At 40.4% G+C, this 16938-nt stretch overlaps 1 protein-coding gene across 2 annotated transcripts; it reads left to right on the plus strand.

Moving 5' to 3' along the window:
• Positions 1-589: 589 nt before the first annotated feature.
• Positions 590-14304, plus strand: PCDH18 (protocadherin 18). Of its 2 annotated transcripts, none has more exons than XM_008267437.4 (4): positions 590-3559; positions 4313-4401; positions 4492-4655; positions 12324-14304. In XM_008267437.4, the coding sequence occupies exons 1-4, from the start codon at positions 1085-1087 to the stop codon at positions 12989-12991; spliced, it is 3396 nt and encodes a 1131-aa protein (XP_008265659.1). In that variant the 5' UTR covers positions 590-1084; the 3' UTR covers positions 12992-14304. The 2 variants fall into 2 exon arrangements, with proteins under 2 accessions (XP_008265659.1, XP_002716989.2); XM_002716943.5 differs by having other exon boundaries at positions 615-3559; positions 4316-4401.
• The last annotated feature ends 2634 nt before the right edge of the window (positions 14305-16938 follow it).

Raw genomic sequence — 16938 nt, forward strand, 5'->3', positions numbered from 1 at the left:
TGCTCCTAGGAGGGAGACCCAAGTATTTACAGGGGGGGAGGGGACGGAGGCTGTCTGAGCAGCTTAATTGGAAGCAAGTTTCCCAATTTTATTAAATTCCTCCACCAACAAAATGCATTCAGAGATATCTCAAGTGAAACCAGCATTTAAGGACTATGAAAAGCAAGATGATTGCATGTTTGCGGCAGGAAAAAAAAGGGCAATTAAGAAAACAAGCACAGTTTCAAGTGCCATCTAAATAAAGGCGACCAGAAGTTGATTTAAAGTTTTTCTGCTGTAATTTGTCTCGCCTTTGTCGCGGCACGCTCGGAGAAAGTGAAGGCAGGAGATGGAGGGGTGGAGCGGGCGCGGGGAGGCGGGAGGGAGGCGCCAGAGGCGAAGGGCGCCCCTCTCCTCCGCCGGCCCCACCGGCCATCTCCCCTCCGCCTCCTCCCGCTCCGGCGACCCCCGCCCCTCCCCCAGCTTCCTCCTCCTCCTTCTCTCTCGTCCTCGTCCCCCCTCTTCCTCTTCCACCGCGTTCCCTCTCCCAACCCTCCGCTCGCGCCCTCCCTCGCGTCGGTGACTCCATCAGCTTTTGATTTGGAAGAGCGCTGATTGGCTGGAAGCGATTCAACACACGCCGGGCCAGAGCTTTGTCTGAGTTGAAGTGAAGTTGTACAGATTTCAGCCCGGAGTCAGCAATCACGGGTGTTTAGTCTGCAACCGAGCCGAGAAAGGGAGAAAGGATCGCCCCGGAGAGCCTCGCCGCAGACCCCGGCGGCGCGCTGCCATCGCTGGATTCCTCTCCACCAAGGCGAAGGCGCGCGGCGGGACGCGCTGCTTGCCCGGAGAGGGCACCGACCGCCGAGCTAGCTAGCGCAAGCCTTGGAAGCCGCGCCGAGAAGAGCTGGGAGTCGTGACACGGTGTGTATGAAACAAAAGTTTGCGAGCTGTTAATTGCTGTGCTGGATTCTTAGGAGACGCTTTCAAGTTTCAAGTGCCAAAGATAGCTTAGCTTTCTGGTGCCAAAGCAAGTTGGGGGGCATTGCTTTGCTGTTATAACTTGCTCTGTGAAGGGACTCTCATAAACTGACCATTGCACCAAATGAATACTAAAATGCACTTTAGATTTGTGTTTGCACTCTTGTTGGTATCTTTCAACCTCCGTGTCCTTGGCAAGAATTTGAAATACAGTATTTATGAGGAACAGACGATTGGATCAGTATTTGCAAGACTATCGGAGGATGTGGCTGATGTTTTATCCAAGCTACCTAATCCTTATGCCGTTCGTTTTCGAGCCATGCAAAGGGGAAACTCTCTTCTTGTGGTCAATGAGAATAACGGGGAGATAAGCATAGGGGCTACAATTGACCGCGAACAACTATGCCAGAAAAACTTGAACTGTTCCATAGAGTTTGATGTGATCACCCTACCCACAGAGCATCTGCAGCTTTTCCATATTGAAGTCGAAGTGCTGGATATTAATGACAATTCTCCCCAGTTTTCAAGATCTGTCATCCCTATTGAGATATCTGAGAGTGCGGCCGTTGGAACTCGCATTCCCCTAGACAGTGCATTTGATCCAGATGTTGGGGAAAATGCCCTCCATACGTACTCCCTCTCTGCCAATGACTTTTTTAATATCGAGGTTCGGACCAGGACTGATGGAGCCAAGTATGCAGAACTCATAGTGGTCAGGGAGTTGGATCGGGAGCTGAAGTCAAGCTATGAGCTAAGGCTCACGGCCTCGGACATGGGAGTGCCTCAGAGGTCTGGCTCATCCATACTAAAAATCACCATCTCAGATTCCAATGACAACAGTCCTGCTTTTGAGCAGCAGTCTTACCTGATAGAACTCTTAGAAGACTCTCCGGTGGGCACTTTGCTCCTGGAGCTGAATGCCACTGACCCAGATGAGGGCGCTAATGGGAAAATCGTGTATTCCTTTAGCAGTCATGTGTCTCCCAAAATTATAGAGACTTTCAAAATTGATTCAGAAAGAGGACATTTGACTCTTTTCAAGCAAGTGGATTATGAAATCACCAAATCCTATGAGATTGACGTCCAGGCTCAAGATTTGGGTCCGAATTCAATTCCAGCTCATTGCAAAATTATAATTAATGTTGTGGATGTGAATGACAATAAACCTGAAATTAACATAAACCTCATGCCTCCTGGAAAAGAAGAAATATCTTATATTTTTGAAGGGGATCCAATTGACACATTTGTTGCTTTGGTCAGGGTTCAAGACAAGGATTCTGGATTGAATGGAGAAATTGTTTGTAAACTTCATGGTCATGGTCACTTTAAACTTCAAAAGACTTATGAAAACAATTATTTAATCTTGACCAATGCCACGCTGGATAGAGAAAAGAGATCTGAATATAGTTTGACTGTAATTGCTGAGGACAAAGGGACACCTAGTCTTTCTACAGTCAAACATTTTACTGTTCAAATCAATGATATAAATGACAATCCACCCCACTTCCAGAGAAGTCGGTATGAGTTTGTGATCTCGGAGAATAACTCGCCAGGGGCATACATCACCACTGTTACAGCCACAGATCCTGATCTTGGAGAAAATGGGCAAGTGACATACACCATTCTGGAGAGTTTTATCTTGGGAAATTCCATAACTACCTATGTAACCATTGACCCATCAAATGGAGCCATCTATGCCCTCAGGATCTTTGACCATGAGGAAGTGAGTCAGATCACTTTCGTGGTTGAAGCAAGAGATGGAGGAAGTCCAAAGCAACTTGTAAGCAATACCACTGTTGTGCTCACCATCATTGATGAAAATGACAACGTTCCTGTGGTTATAGGACCTGCACTGCGCAATAATACTGCAGAAATCTCCATCCCTAAAGGAGCTGAAAGTGGCTTTCATGTCACAAGAATAAGGGCGATCGACAGAGACTCTGGTGTGAATGCTGAGCTCAGCTGCTCTATAGTATCAGGTAATGAGGAGAATATATTTGTAATTGATCCACGATCATGTGACATCTACACCAATGTGAGCATGGATTCTGTTCCCTACACAGAATGGGAGCTCTCTGTTATCATCCAGGACAAAGGCAATCCTCAGCTGCATACCAAAGTCCTTCTGAAGTGCATGATCTTTGAATATGCAGAGTCAGTTACAAGTACAGCAATGACCTCAGTAAGCCAGGCATCTTTGGATGTCTCCATGATTATCATTATTTCCTTAGGAGCCATTTGTGCAGTGTTGTTGGTTATTATGGTACTATTTGCAACAAGGTGCAACAGAGAAAAGAAAGACACGAGATCCTACAACTGCAGAGTGGCTGAATCAACTTACCAGCACCACCCAAAAAGACCATCCAGGCAGATTCACAAAGGGGACATCACCCTGGTGCCTACCATCAATGGCACTCTGCCCATCAGGTCACATCACAGATCATCTCCATCTTCATCTCCTACCTTAGAAAGAGGGCAGATGGGCAGCCGGCAGAGTCACAAGAGTCACCAGTCGCTCAACAGTTTGGTGACAATCTCATCGAACCACGTGCCAGAGAATTTCTCACTAGAACTCACCCATGCCACTCCTGCTGTTGAGGTAAGATCATGACCTGTATCAGTTCACTCACATTGTCAGCTGTTAATGCTCAGAAGTTGTATGTGTATTAGTTCTTATGCTCACCCCTAATAATTAGCAATATGGACAAAATACAAGTTATTGGGATACAAGTTTTGTTGTGTGTGTGTAGCAAGTATACACACTTTAGTATACTGTTTTATAATTTACTTACGTGTAAAATGTTTACTATCAAAAGAATGTGAAGGTTACAAGGGACTATCTCCTTAGAGTCCCTTGACTTCCTGGATTAAGATACTGGGGAGCCAAAAAGCAAAGCAACTTCCTTCATTCTTTTGCTTATGCTCCCTACTGAAAAAAAATCAAAAACTGAGGCCTCAGAATCCCATCTCCGTGCCTGTTGCATTTGTACAAATATAAAAATTTCCTAACACTATTTTAACTAGATGTGTTATAATTTACAGCATATTCATGAGCTTTTATGACTGATAACTTTATCTAAATCCTTAAAGAAACCAATCCGTTATTTAAAAGGGAATTTGCTTTCAAAAAGTAGAAGTTGTATTTTTAGATCATCCTCATTTCACTGGGATGCATTTCCGTTGTATCTGGTGCTTGCCTGCTCAGCCTGCCACAGCCCAGCAGATGCAGTCTCTAAAATGAAGACCTGCTCAGTGACTTAGTATGAAAAAAGTTACTCTTTTTCCTTGCTCTAAGCCTGTGAGTATTTGGAGGTTTGTTTCCAGGAAATCAGCTCCTTCTGCTTGGTTCCAGCAGGTTTCCCAGCTTCTCTCAATGCTTCACCAGGGGCAGTATCAGCCAAGGCCAAGTTTTCGAGGAAACAAATATTCCAGGAGCTATAGGTATGAATTATTGTTATGTTACCCATTGAGTCTCAAGCCACGTAAATGCAGAGGACTAAAATCTATGTTTTCTTTGACTTATCTTTGCAGGTATGCCCTTCAAGACATGGACAAATTTAGCTTGAAGGACAGTGGCCGTGGTGACAGTGAAGCGGGAGACAGTGACTATGATTTGGGGCGAGATTCTCCAATAGACAGACTGCTGGGCGAAGGCTTCAGTGACCTGTTCCTTACAGATGGAAGAATTCCTGCAGGTAAGAGGCAGAGTTAGATAAATCTGTATCTGCAGATCTACTGCTTCACCAGTAAAATGAACTCCTTTAGGCTTGTATTGTTTTCTGTTTGAGCTTTGCACTAAAGTATTTGTAATCTGCACAATATTAGCAATAAGCAGAAACTGAAATGATTTCCTTCAAATTCACAGTAAGCAGTTGGTAGAGAAAGAGTAAACCTGAGCATTTAATAGGTCAAGAAGGAAGGTATGGGAGAGGAGAATGGAAAACTCAACCACTTCCCCCTCTCTCTACCCCAACCTATGCTGCCATAGAACCCTCTTGAGCAACTACGTAAAAATTACTGGGTGGTGTTTTTATTCAGTCTGTTTTGGTGCATTGTGGTGAACTGGACTATAATTTGGAGGCTGGGTTTCCTGTGCTGGGAACCAACTCACAAAGTCGGAGATTAAAATACAGTAAGAATGGTATACTTTAAGCACTAAAAATAAGGGAAAGAATGCATCTTTGTAGGTGGTAAGCACAGAATGGGTTTTTGTTTTGTTTTGTTTTTGCTACCTTTCATTTTGTGACTGTCCTATATTGAAATGAGGGGAATTCATAAGTACCCCCTGCTATATGTAGATGATTCTATTAAGTCTTAAACCACATTTTCCTTAGTGTCTCTTCCCTCTAATGGTGCAGTAGAAACTCTCTAAAGCAACCAAGTAAATATTGGCTCCATCATTGTAGCAACCCTGTTCCTAAGGACAGCAATATTAAATCAAGCGTTTCCACCACATAGGAATATTTAGGGCTGTCTGTGTTTCTAAATTGCACAAGAGTTGATCAAGTGACTGTCACTGATAAATGAAAGAAAGGCAGAGCAGCACCCATCTTGATTCTGCTGCTATCTGTTTTCTAAATACAAGTAAGAGAGTGTAAGTAAATATGAGGGAGCCTAGGAAAGCACCAAAATTCAAGAGGAATCAGGAAGTAGGAACCCTTGATCTCTTCAGTTATGGTGGGAGCAGAGGCCCAGCAACAGCAGTATTGGTCGTACTAGCTGTGGGAGGTACTCACTGTGTCCCAGAGTTCACTGCTGTGCCTCGTGCTCTAGGTCCTTAGGGAACTCTGTACCTGCATTGCCTCTCCTAACCCTTTGGCACAGGAATTAGTAGCAGTGGTAATACAATAAATATTCAATTTTTTCAGATAATAAAATTAAAGTTTATAAAGTTTAGCAAATGAAAGCCAACTCAGGCAGTTTGTATGTGGTAGAGGTGAAATTTGATCCAACCCCATACTCTTAAACACAAGTCTGTCAATTTTTATGAAATAATAGGTGATTTGTTTTGATTTTTTGGTTTGAGTGGCTCATTTATTTTTATATTCTAACACTTACTAACCTCCATGAAACTACTCTAGTGTTGTTCATTTGATTTGGCCGTCACAACACTGGACACTATATCGTTGAGTGGATGAATGCACAGTAAGGACTTCCAGTGGCAGTGAGGACCACTTGTGTACCTTGCACTTTGCACTTTGTACTTTGCACAGGCAGCTGTAGTGTCATTGTCTTTTTTAAATTCCAAAAATCCCCACATTCAGCTTGAGGAGAATCTCTGGCAAGCCAGTGAATCATATATGTCTTAGACATTCTGTTCAAAGACAGCCAGTTTTATTATTCCTACTGTCATGTAAGATCTGGCTGCATTTCTATGATTCCATGGTGCTGACAGAGCCATAATTTTGAATATCAATCCCAAATACTGAAAAATGCAATTTCCCAAATTATATTATTTTATAAAACAATAAAATAACATAATAGGCATATTGTGCATTTTGAGATTTTTGTAAAATTTGTTCACTGAAATTTAAATTTATCTGCGTAGTTAAATGGAGAGTGTTTCTATTTAGAAAACATTGTCTTTTGTGAGATTAAATAATACCCCAAGTCCCTTTAAAGTATGAAATTGTATGATTCTAATAAGTAACCATAAATCTGCTTTGTTTTTAAATGATCAAGATTCCTCTTTTACTTTTTCCCATATTTTCAAAAGTATCTCTTCCATGTATGTTCATGGCAGGAGAGTTATCTAGCACTTGAATTAATAATAACAACAACAAATATTAAGGATAAAGATACTGTATAAAGTAGACATAGATAAATGCTTTAAATCCTGTTTATGGGGTGACTTTAGGCTCCATCCACATCACTTTTTTTTTTCAAAATTAAAGGCTCATCTTTATGTTATTATAAATAACTGCTTTAGTATATAGATCCTCATATATAAATTAATTTCATGTTTGAACAGTCCACTTAATTCGGGTATATGGTGGAAGAGCTATTTTGCTGGCACATAACATTATCTTACAGCAGATTCTAGGTGGTAGACACAATTCTGCCCCATTAGCTGCCTGCCTACATGTGGGTGTGATCAGAGCTGTCTTTGAGGCATGGAGCATCAGGCAGTTATCAGTGGTCCAAGTGGTAGATTCATGTTTGGCCAACAAAGATTTCAGTGTGCACATTGAGGAACTATAGAGGGTTAATCATCCATTATGAACAGCATATTGATGATGCTTTACTCATATTCCTGGCAACTTCTACAGGCACATTAGGCTTTAAAACTTGTGCTTTGTAAACTTATATTCCTAGGAAATATCCAAAGTAGAGAAAACTCTAAGTTCACATCTGAATGCCTTTAACAGGGGTCAGCAAAGTTTTTTGACACAAGTGTATTTTTAGGACATAAGTGTCCTTATTCCATCTATTTTTTTCCCTTAGACTGGACAAATATAGATTATGCTATTTTGCATTGCTGCCAAAGGGCCACTACAGGTCATTTGCTCTATGAATTCCCACACAAAATATTACATTCTGATCAGTAAAATCAGCATGCATTTTTGTTTGTTGGCTTATGTTAGTTAACATACTTTCTTCCTTATTCATTCAGCTTTGAACTGTAACACTAAGCATGTGCCTGCAAAAATCTCCATTATCCCAATGTAAGAGCTGCACTACTATGATTTATAAAGGCTTTTGATTTTGGTTCTTGTAATGCTTTCTCTTTTTGGTGAAGCCCATTTTGCTTTTTGTCAATCTGCTATCTGTGACTACTTGTTTCAACATTCTTTTTAAAATTTTGCATTCTCTCCATTCTAATGGGTGATGTCCAAGCTCTGTTCTGGCCTTGCTCCCATGGTTGGTTTACTGCACCAACAGTCAAGTTAATATCCACTCTCTACTGCTCTTCCTTATGTCAAAGCTTTCTTTCATACAACTTGAACAACCCTTTCAGAATAGACTCATTTACATTCTTTTGGCTCAAAATCAGTTCTTGAGTCTTGTTGTCCAGCAATACAGAACTGAATTCTTTATCTTAATATTCAAAGACTACTGAAATCCACTCTTAGCTAATTAAGTATCAATTTTACCACGTTTGTGTCTTTTGCAAAAGCAGAGGCCTTCCTTCACAGCACACCCCCATCCTGAGCGCATGCTTCACTCCCCACCTGAACAACTGTCTTGGCTTCCCTTTTGTGTCTCCAGATCCTGGTACTCTCTCCAGGTTTGTGTAAAGCTGCTCTTTCTTTACTTCAGCTCCACTTCCATTCTTTTGTCTTTCCTTCCTATGCCCTCAGCCTCATCTACTTTAGCATTTTAACTGAATGTTTATGACTTCATTTGCTACACTAGACTCAGAACTAGATCTTCAAGGTTTTGACGGAAGGGTGCTTGTCACAGCATTTCACATACATCAAGATCTTAATATAGATAACTGGTGGATAACTTAATGCTTAATGCCTTCATAGAGGCAGGTGTAGGTTGTTCTGCTTTCTACCCCACCTAAAAGGTAGAGCCTAATGACAAAATTCACAGTCCTGTAGTGGGAAAGAAGAGTTAATGACTTCCACCGTGCTGTCATCCTGCCTCCCTACCCCGCAGCAGACTTAACCACCTTAAAGAGCTTTTAAGGAGTGACAGAAAGATTAGCTACTGGTACCACTTTCCAGCAAGTCCTGATCCCTGGGATGTGATATGGACCATTTGCGGAACTTATTACGTATACCATGAGGATGTATTAAACAGTTGAGTCTCCAAGGAAAAGGTTGAGAATATTAATGAAATTGCAAAAAATGACCTCTGTTTCACTACTGTTACTTATTGGAAAAGCAGATGCACACACACACACACACACACACACGAGTTCCCACCCACTGGTTAATACCCCAAATATTCAGAATGGTTGTGGTGGACTGAGAATGGAGTTGAAAGCTAGTTACCCCATCTAGGTCTCCCATATACCAGAACCCAATTACTTGAGCCATCACCACTGCCTTCCAGGATCCATATTAGCAGGAAGTTGGAGTCAGGAACCCTAGCTGGGAATCCATCCCAAGCACTCCTATATGGGACACAGAGATTTTTACTGCAAACAACCACTGTGTATTTTCATTTTTAACTTAATTCATTATTTTTAATGATTTATTTTATTTCAAAAGTTTAAAAGATGGGGGAAGGAGGAAAGGAGGGAGAGATAGAGAGACAGAGCAGAGAGAGAGAGCTAGCGTGCTATCTTCCATCCACTGATTCACTCCCCAAATGGCTACTGGGGCTGGGCTAGGCTGAAGCCAGGAGCCTAGAACTTCATCCAGGTCTTCCACATGGGTTGCAGAGGCCAAGTACTTGGACCATCTTCTGCTGCTTCCCCAGGTCTATTATCATGAATAAAAAGTGGAGTGCCCAGACTTTAACTGGTACTCATATTAAATGCCAGTGACTTAAGCCACTGCACCACAATGCGGGGCTCTACTTCATTATTTTATAGTTAAAGCCCCACTTTTTTTTTGTAATGCAATTTTAAATAGCATTCACTGTTCAAAAAAAAGATCCCTGTGACCAAAATGATTTTTGAGTATGAGCTGTTAGATTTTGTTGTATTATACCATTAGTTATGCTCATTATTTTCATATTTCCAGAAAACTTGATAAAATTCAAGAATCTTAGAAGCCTGTGTGATTTTTTTTCTCCACATCCCTTATTAAACATTAAAGCCAAACAAAAGCAATCAAACAATCAAGCATACAGCTAAGTCTTTCCCAAGCCTAAAACCACAGAGTTAAAGGCCAGAAAACAAATGAAGAGGTGTCAGCAGGTCTGTTCTCCTTCCTTATGACAGGATGTGAGTAAGACAACATAGCTCTCCTTTCCATTTGCAGAGACCCAGGGAATTTAAAAAAAAAAAAAAAAAAAAACCTTAAGCACTGTGGTAGTTATTTCACTGATGAGAAAACCTCATTGTTGTTAAGGTATTCCATTTATTTTCAACTCCCTTTGGTTTTGTGCACATCCAATGATCAAAAACAACAGTTTGTAAATATTTTCAAGTAGTAATAATTCATGAAGTCTTGAGTTAAATCATATTTCTTTTTTTTAAATATGGTACGTTATTTCTTTTGAGATTTTTTTTTAAGATTTATTTATTTATTTATTTATTTGAAAGTCAGAGTTACAGAGATAGAGGAGAGGCAGAGAGAGAGGGAGAGGTCTTCCATCCACTGGCTTACTCCCCAATTGGCCGAAATGGCTGGAGCTGCGCCGATCCAAAGCCAGGAGCCAGGAGCCTCTTCCGGGTCTGCCACATGGGTGCAGGGGACCAAGCACTTGGGCCATCCTCCACTGCTATTCCAGGCCATAGCAGAGAGCTGGATTGGAAGAGGAGCATCTGGGACTAGAACCAGCTCCCATATGGGATGCTGTAGCTTCAGGCCAGGGCGTTAACCCACTGCACCACAGTGCCGGCTCCTCAATCATTTTTCATAGCAATGTCCATCCTCTCTTTTCACGCGGAATTGGTTGTCAGGATTTTCTCTGCATTTTCCCCGACTTTATTAGTTTGTTTCTAAACTTCCTATTGATTTGGCTCTTTCCCTCTCTCAAATCCATTGCTCTCACTTTTTTCCTCAAATTATCCCTTTTTACAATAGAAATTGAGGTCCCAGAATTGAATTTCTTGGTGAAGTTAGAGAAGACAGTCATCTTGAAAGAGCAGTGATTTCTACACGTTTAAACAGAGACCACTACTTGTCTGCTTTTAAAAGTCAACATTATTTTCTCAGAAAGCATGTAGTAAATATCCACTCTGGGCAACAATTTTTTTTTTAAAGATTTATTTGTTTGAAAGGCAGTTATAGAGAGGCAGAGAAAGAGGGAGAGGGAGAGAGAGAGAGAGAGAGAGAGAGAGAGGGAGAGAGAAAGAAATCTTCCATCTGCTGGTTCACTCCCCAGATAGCCATAACAGCCAGAGCTGTGCTGATCCAAAGCCAGGAACCAGAAGCTTCTTCCGGGTCTCCCACGTAGGCGCAGGGGCCCAAGGACTCAGGCCATCTTCTACTGCCTTGCCAGGCTACAGCAGAGAGCTGGATTGGAAGTGGAGCAGCCAGGACTCGAACCGGCACCCAGAAGGATTGCCAGTCCCATAAAAGGACACTTTGACAGGTGATGGGGATACTGCAATAAGCACAACAGGCAACTTCCCTGACAAGGGATTTGGTATTCTTTTAGTCATGACTTGAGCAATAACTTGAGAGGAAGAGGAATCTTGAATAGCCAGATTCACAAAAAATCCATTCCAAATTTTAAGTTTGGCTGAAATCGATCTGATTTTCTTTCAGATCTAAGAGAATTACTTTGTGTTTTTTACATTTTGTTGTTTGCTCTAAGATGAAATTATATCGAAGAGATCTAGTTCTCATCAAGAAAAACGGATGATTTGGGTGTATTTTACAAATCTACATTTCCTGATTGTCATGTAGTTTAGTTATCTTGTTTGCCACAAGTAGCGATTTTTTCCCTCTTTTTCTTTCCACCTTTCTTATATCATCTACCATTTTCTATGAATGTGACTACCTACATTCCAGTAGGGCATGAGTGTATCTGGAATAACTAAGGAACAGATTTTCTTTACATATTTTGATGACTTTTCCATATATTTGAATATTAACCTATTTTTAATCATTAAATGAGGACTTAACAGATGCCAGTGGTTGAGGATACTCTTCCCTGCTGTTTTAAGTAGCAAGTAAATAATTTATAAATGCTTTAAGAGAGATGAATGAGTATGATTACCTGATAGCTTATTCTATTTTCAGTGCCTCCATTAAAACTAAAGTGGGTCAGTTAGAACTCAAAAGAAAGTTTGAGTTTTAACTCAAGGACTGTCTGGTGGCATGCCAAAGTTGAGAACTTCACCTTGCAAGTCTAGGGTTTAGTGGGAAGTACCACTGTGTTCCTAAATCTGTATATAAGGAATACATGAAATTTGTATACCTTAAAATTAGAGAGAGAGAGAGAGAGAGAGAGAGAGAGAGAATTTAAGTATTTGTTTCATCAGCCACATCCTGGGTCTTTTGCCATCTATTTTTCTCATTACTTTAGTAGCTGGATATTTCTGAGAAGTACACAAATACTCTCCTTTATTTTATAAGCAAGGAAAAAAAAATACACTAGCATCTGTGGTTTAGGGAGGATCCTAAAGTTAGTATTCAAATTAAAACCATAATTACAGACCGTCTAATGTAGGGTAACAATGGGCTAGCTGTGAGGGTAGTCGTTGGAAGCTTTCTCTTTGAATGAGCTGGCATCTCCCTGGCCTGCCGGATCACGCCCCGTGCACTAACGAATGCTTGCCGGTTTCCTTGCAGCCATGAGGTTGTGCACGGAGGAGTGCAGAGTCCTGGGGCACTCGGACCAGTGCTGGATGCCGCCGCTGCCCTCGCCGTCCTCTGACTACCGGAGCAACATGTTCATCCCGGGCGAGGAGTTCCCCGCACAGCCCCCGCAGCAGCCGGCACACCCTAGCCTCGACGACGACGCGCCGCCTGCAGAGTGCGGGGAGAAGAAGAAGAGCTTCTCCACATTCGGCAAGGACGCCCCGGCCGACGAGGACACCGGGGACACCGGCACGTCCTCGCTGCTCTCGGAAATGAACAGCGTGTTCCAGCGCCTGCTGCCGCCTTCCCTGGACACCTACGCCGAGTGCGGCGACGCCGAGCGGGCCAACTCCCTGGAGCGCCGCAAGGGACCGCTGCCCGCCAAGACCGGCGGCTACCCGCAGGGCGTGGCGGCCTGGGCGGCCAGCACGCATTTCCAAAACCCCACCAGCAACTCGGCGCCCGCGCTGGGCGCGCACTCCAGTGTGCAGCCCTCTTCTAAATGGCTGCCGGCCATGGAGGAGATCCCGGAGAACTACGAGGAAGATGACTTTGACAATGTGCTCAACCACCTCAACGACGGGAAGCACGAACTCATGGACGCCAGCGAGCTGGTGGCGGAGATTAACAAACTGCTGCAGGACGTGCGCCAGAGCTAGGAGACTGCAGCTGGGTGGCTTGGTTTCCCTCTCTCTGGAAATGGGGAGACAGGAACACCCCGGGAAGAACTGGCGTGGCCAAATCGTTGCATTTATCATAAATGTGTCTGTGTATATTGAATATGAAATACCGTATTTTCGTATGTACACAATGCAAGTGTGATTATTTTAATCTGTATTTTAAAAATACATTTGTACCTTATATTTATGTGTAATTTAACAAACAAATTTTATTTTTTTACTCCCATGACAAACATGTCTTTCCTAATCATGTAGAAACTAGCCACTGCTCAGATCATCTGTTCACCCACCAAGCGTAATGGCACTGCTTAGATTAGTGATGTTGGGGAAGAATTAGGAGGCTGTGTGGTAGGAACAACCCCACGAAAGCATTATATGAGTCTGAGTTCCATTAAGTGGTCCTGCTTCTTTTTCAATGCTTTTTAAAAAACGAAATGTTATTAAAATTGTTCAAAGCTTTTGTTGTTATTTTTTTCTCACTGCTACTGCCCTATGCTAGCTCTGATAGTTCAGTTCTTGCAGTACCGTCGACCAATGCAGTGAAATTTTGTTTCAGGCCTGGGAACCATCTGGAAGCATATTTGTGAAATGCCTCTCAAATGAGTTCTTCCCAGACTATGGTGAACACAGGAGCAAAGTCCCGGTTTCCTGACTCCCAGGTCCCTACTTTTCCGTGGCAGCACACTGGCTTGTTCTTCAGAACACTTCTCCTACACTGATTGTCTACTTACAATTAAGCAAACGATGAATTTCATTCCGGGTTTGTAATAAGAGAGGGGACCTGAGAAAATGGCATTTGTCCCTTACATAGGTAGCAGTGTATATCTCAACAGCAGGAGGGATTACTGGACAAAGACAGTCACACTCCTGTCTCTCTGCTGGGGTAGCAAATGGAAACTGATTTGTTCTGATTCTATTCTAGTTGAATTTCCCCCCTTTCCTCTCACAAAACTTGAACATTTTTATCTTTTGCAATGTTATTTTTTTTTTGCTATGATTAATTTAGGTTTTGTCTCCAGTGCATGATGTCATATTTTTGCTTGTATTTTTAGTATATGAACGTTTATAAAATCACCTTTTTTGCTACAGCAATTCTGTGACATATGAGAAATTCTTTATTTATTGTGCTGTTAGCTCTCTGTGTGGAATGCCTTGGTAAGAAAGATCCTTATTATGACTATTATCATTTATGTCCAAGCTTCTATTAATATTATTTCTATGAATACACTATCTTGATTGTACTCTCCAGAAAATTTTGCTGTCAATGAAAATAAAAAGAAAATTAAAGTGAAGCTGAGGAGCTGTCTATAAGTCAGAGTCTTGTTCATATATAAACGTCCAAAAGCTTTGCATGTAACATACTCCTCCTGAGAGCGTGTAGGGTGTGTTAGAGAGGACCTTCAGCTGATCAGACAAACAAGACAACCACAGTGTGAGGAATGAGTTTGAGACCTACCTGTAGTGTGGGTCAAAAGAATTGACTGTGTTCTAACTAGATTGGACAATGCATGTGAGTGTCAAGAAAAATAAATAAATAAATAATAGCTGCTAGGAAATTTCTCAGATTACAAAGGATACTTTCATGGAACATTTTGTATTAAATTTTGAAGGAAAAAAATGATTTCCTGATAATGTTTCCAAGATGGGAAAATATTCTCTTCCTTGGATTACTAGTACAGCACTGAAATACTAGGAACATTCAGTAAACCAAAACATGGCTAAAAATCAGATATTTGATTTCTCAGATGAGAACTCTCTTTCAAAAAGCACATTTTCCTTTAAAGGAAAGATTGCAATTACAAGTGAAATTTCAGTGTTTTCAGTAGATTACACATACAAATGGTAACCACATTTAAATATATTTCTCCTTTCAACTTCACTTCCTGCCAGTGCATAGTATCATTAACAAAAAAACTCCCATAACCTCCCTTTTTAATTTAAAGCACCAACAATAGTTTAAGAAGCAAAGCTGAAATTGATACTTTGATTAATGGGAAGTAAATAAAATGCAAGTTTGTATCCAACACAAAACCTTTGTATGTCCTCGTGTTCTGAGCATTGCAGGCTCTGAATGGCTGATTATCGTCTTCTCTATTCATTATTGGTCCCCATGTTCACAGCTAAGGGAACATTAGTACAATTTCAGGTTTTCACTCCTGTTGCCTTCACCAGTAATAACATTTTAGTGAAAACTGGGATGTCTGATGAAGACTTAGAGACCCAACTTCTCAAATTTATCTCGTCTTTATTGATCCCATACACCTCTTCAGTTTGAAACAAAAAACACTTAAATTTCTTTCTCCATTCATTATTTCTTCATGTCGCTGGCTCTATTGACTTACTTTAAATGTTTTCCAATGATAATCATCTGTTATGAGAATTATCTTCCAAAAATGAAATTTAACAGTGAATCTGTTACTTAACAAATTCTTATTTAAATGCTTTTGATACAATTATTAGAATTATCTTTCTTTAAATTCTTCAAAGTTATAACATTGTTACTCATTTCTCATTCATTTCTGTCTTGGTATTGACTAGTTGCTGTTTATAACTTTATTAGTCACTGAAATTCTTGCTCACATGCAAATCAGATTTATCTTTTCTCAATGTATAACTGTTAAGGTAAAAGATGAGTAAGTTATTGTCTTATTGGCATTGCTGATTAAATCACATTTATGCAAAGTGGTTCAGTTTCCTTGTTTTATTCTTTTGAAATGTACCAGTATCAGAAAATATTGAAAGCTGAATCTGAATTATTGACACATTAACATTCAAATAACTGTAACTATTTAAAAATAATTAATAATTTCATACTGATTGGTTGCATGAATGAAAAATGTGTTGTTTGACCTGGCAGCTTTCAATCATGCATGAACTCTCAGAAAGGAACAAAGGGTATTGCTTCTCCCTCCCCCAAATGACTCCCACACATGTAATAAACTTGTCTATCTTTTCTCCTGTTAAGAAAAACACTAACACTATTTAAAATGCTTTGATATTTTGCTTCCAATTCACTGCATCTTGGTAAAGTATCAGTTATACACTGACATCTGGGTAAGCAATAAATATTTGTGTATCAAAATCAAGCTATATGAAACTCTTAAAGACTTATGTTGCTTTAAAAATAATTTCAAAAGTGCAAGCATTCCAAAAGAGTTTGGGTATCTGAATTCCTTAGTCAAGGCTTAAATTCACAAAACATAGCTGCCTTCATGTGTGTAAGCTGTCTCATGTTGTAAAAGTGAAGATGTCATACTAATAGTAATACATTTGTATTAATGTATCTCTGTGAATGATAAAAATAGTTCTATATGCTTGCTAAAATCAACACTCTACTCATAAATTAGGTTATGTGGGTCATGAAGAATCATCTGGTTAGTTTACTTTTTTTAAAAAAATAACTGAATAATACTTAGAGTACTACACTACAATAGAAAAACTTTATTGCCTAAGCTTTGTTTCATTCTTCATCTGCGTAACTACAGTCGTGGTCTCCATATACAATTTTAATACCCAGAAGTAATGGGAACCTTTAACATAAGCTAAACAAAAGTACATTGCATAAATATGCAGTATACAATAGACAGTAAATAGAAGTGTATATGTGTCTTTAATTTATTATGTTTTTATTATATGATAGTTTGTGCAACTTGAGAAGCTAATAAAAAATTTTATGGGAAGCTGGCATTACAAAAATTGCTACCAAAATTTACATACTTTCTGACTTTTAAAATTGCAATAACACATTCTACTCTGGCACTTTAAAGTAATAGTTTTCTATTTCCTTTTATGACTTCTGCAAGATGCCCTTAATTCTTATTTGCTATCTCAGATTTTATCTCTTCATTTATTTATTTAATGGTACTCCTTGATAATTTATCATGCTGTCTCTATTTTGCAGTACTCCTCTCCAAATATTTACAAGG

This window comes from Oryctolagus cuniculus, chromosome 8, assembly GCF_964237555.1.
Source record: "Oryctolagus cuniculus chromosome 8, mOryCun1.1, whole genome shotgun sequence".
Lineage (NCBI taxonomy): Eukaryota > Metazoa > Chordata > Mammalia > Lagomorpha > Leporidae > Oryctolagus > Oryctolagus cuniculus.

Bases quoted from the DNA above. Each gene is read 5' to 3' on its own strand.
- PCDH18 (XM_008267437.4), top strand. From the start codon at position 1,085: ATGAATACTAAAATGCACTTTAGATTTGTGTTTGCACTCTTGTTGGTA. The intron at 4,402-4,491 runs GTATGAATTATT...TTATCTTTGCAG, and splicing joins AAATATTCCAGGAGCTATAG to GTATGCCCTTCAAGACATGG. The intron at 4,656-12,323 runs GTAAGAGGCAGA...GTTTCCTTGCAG, and splicing joins AGATGGAAGAATTCCTGCAG to CCATGAGGTTGTGCACGGAG.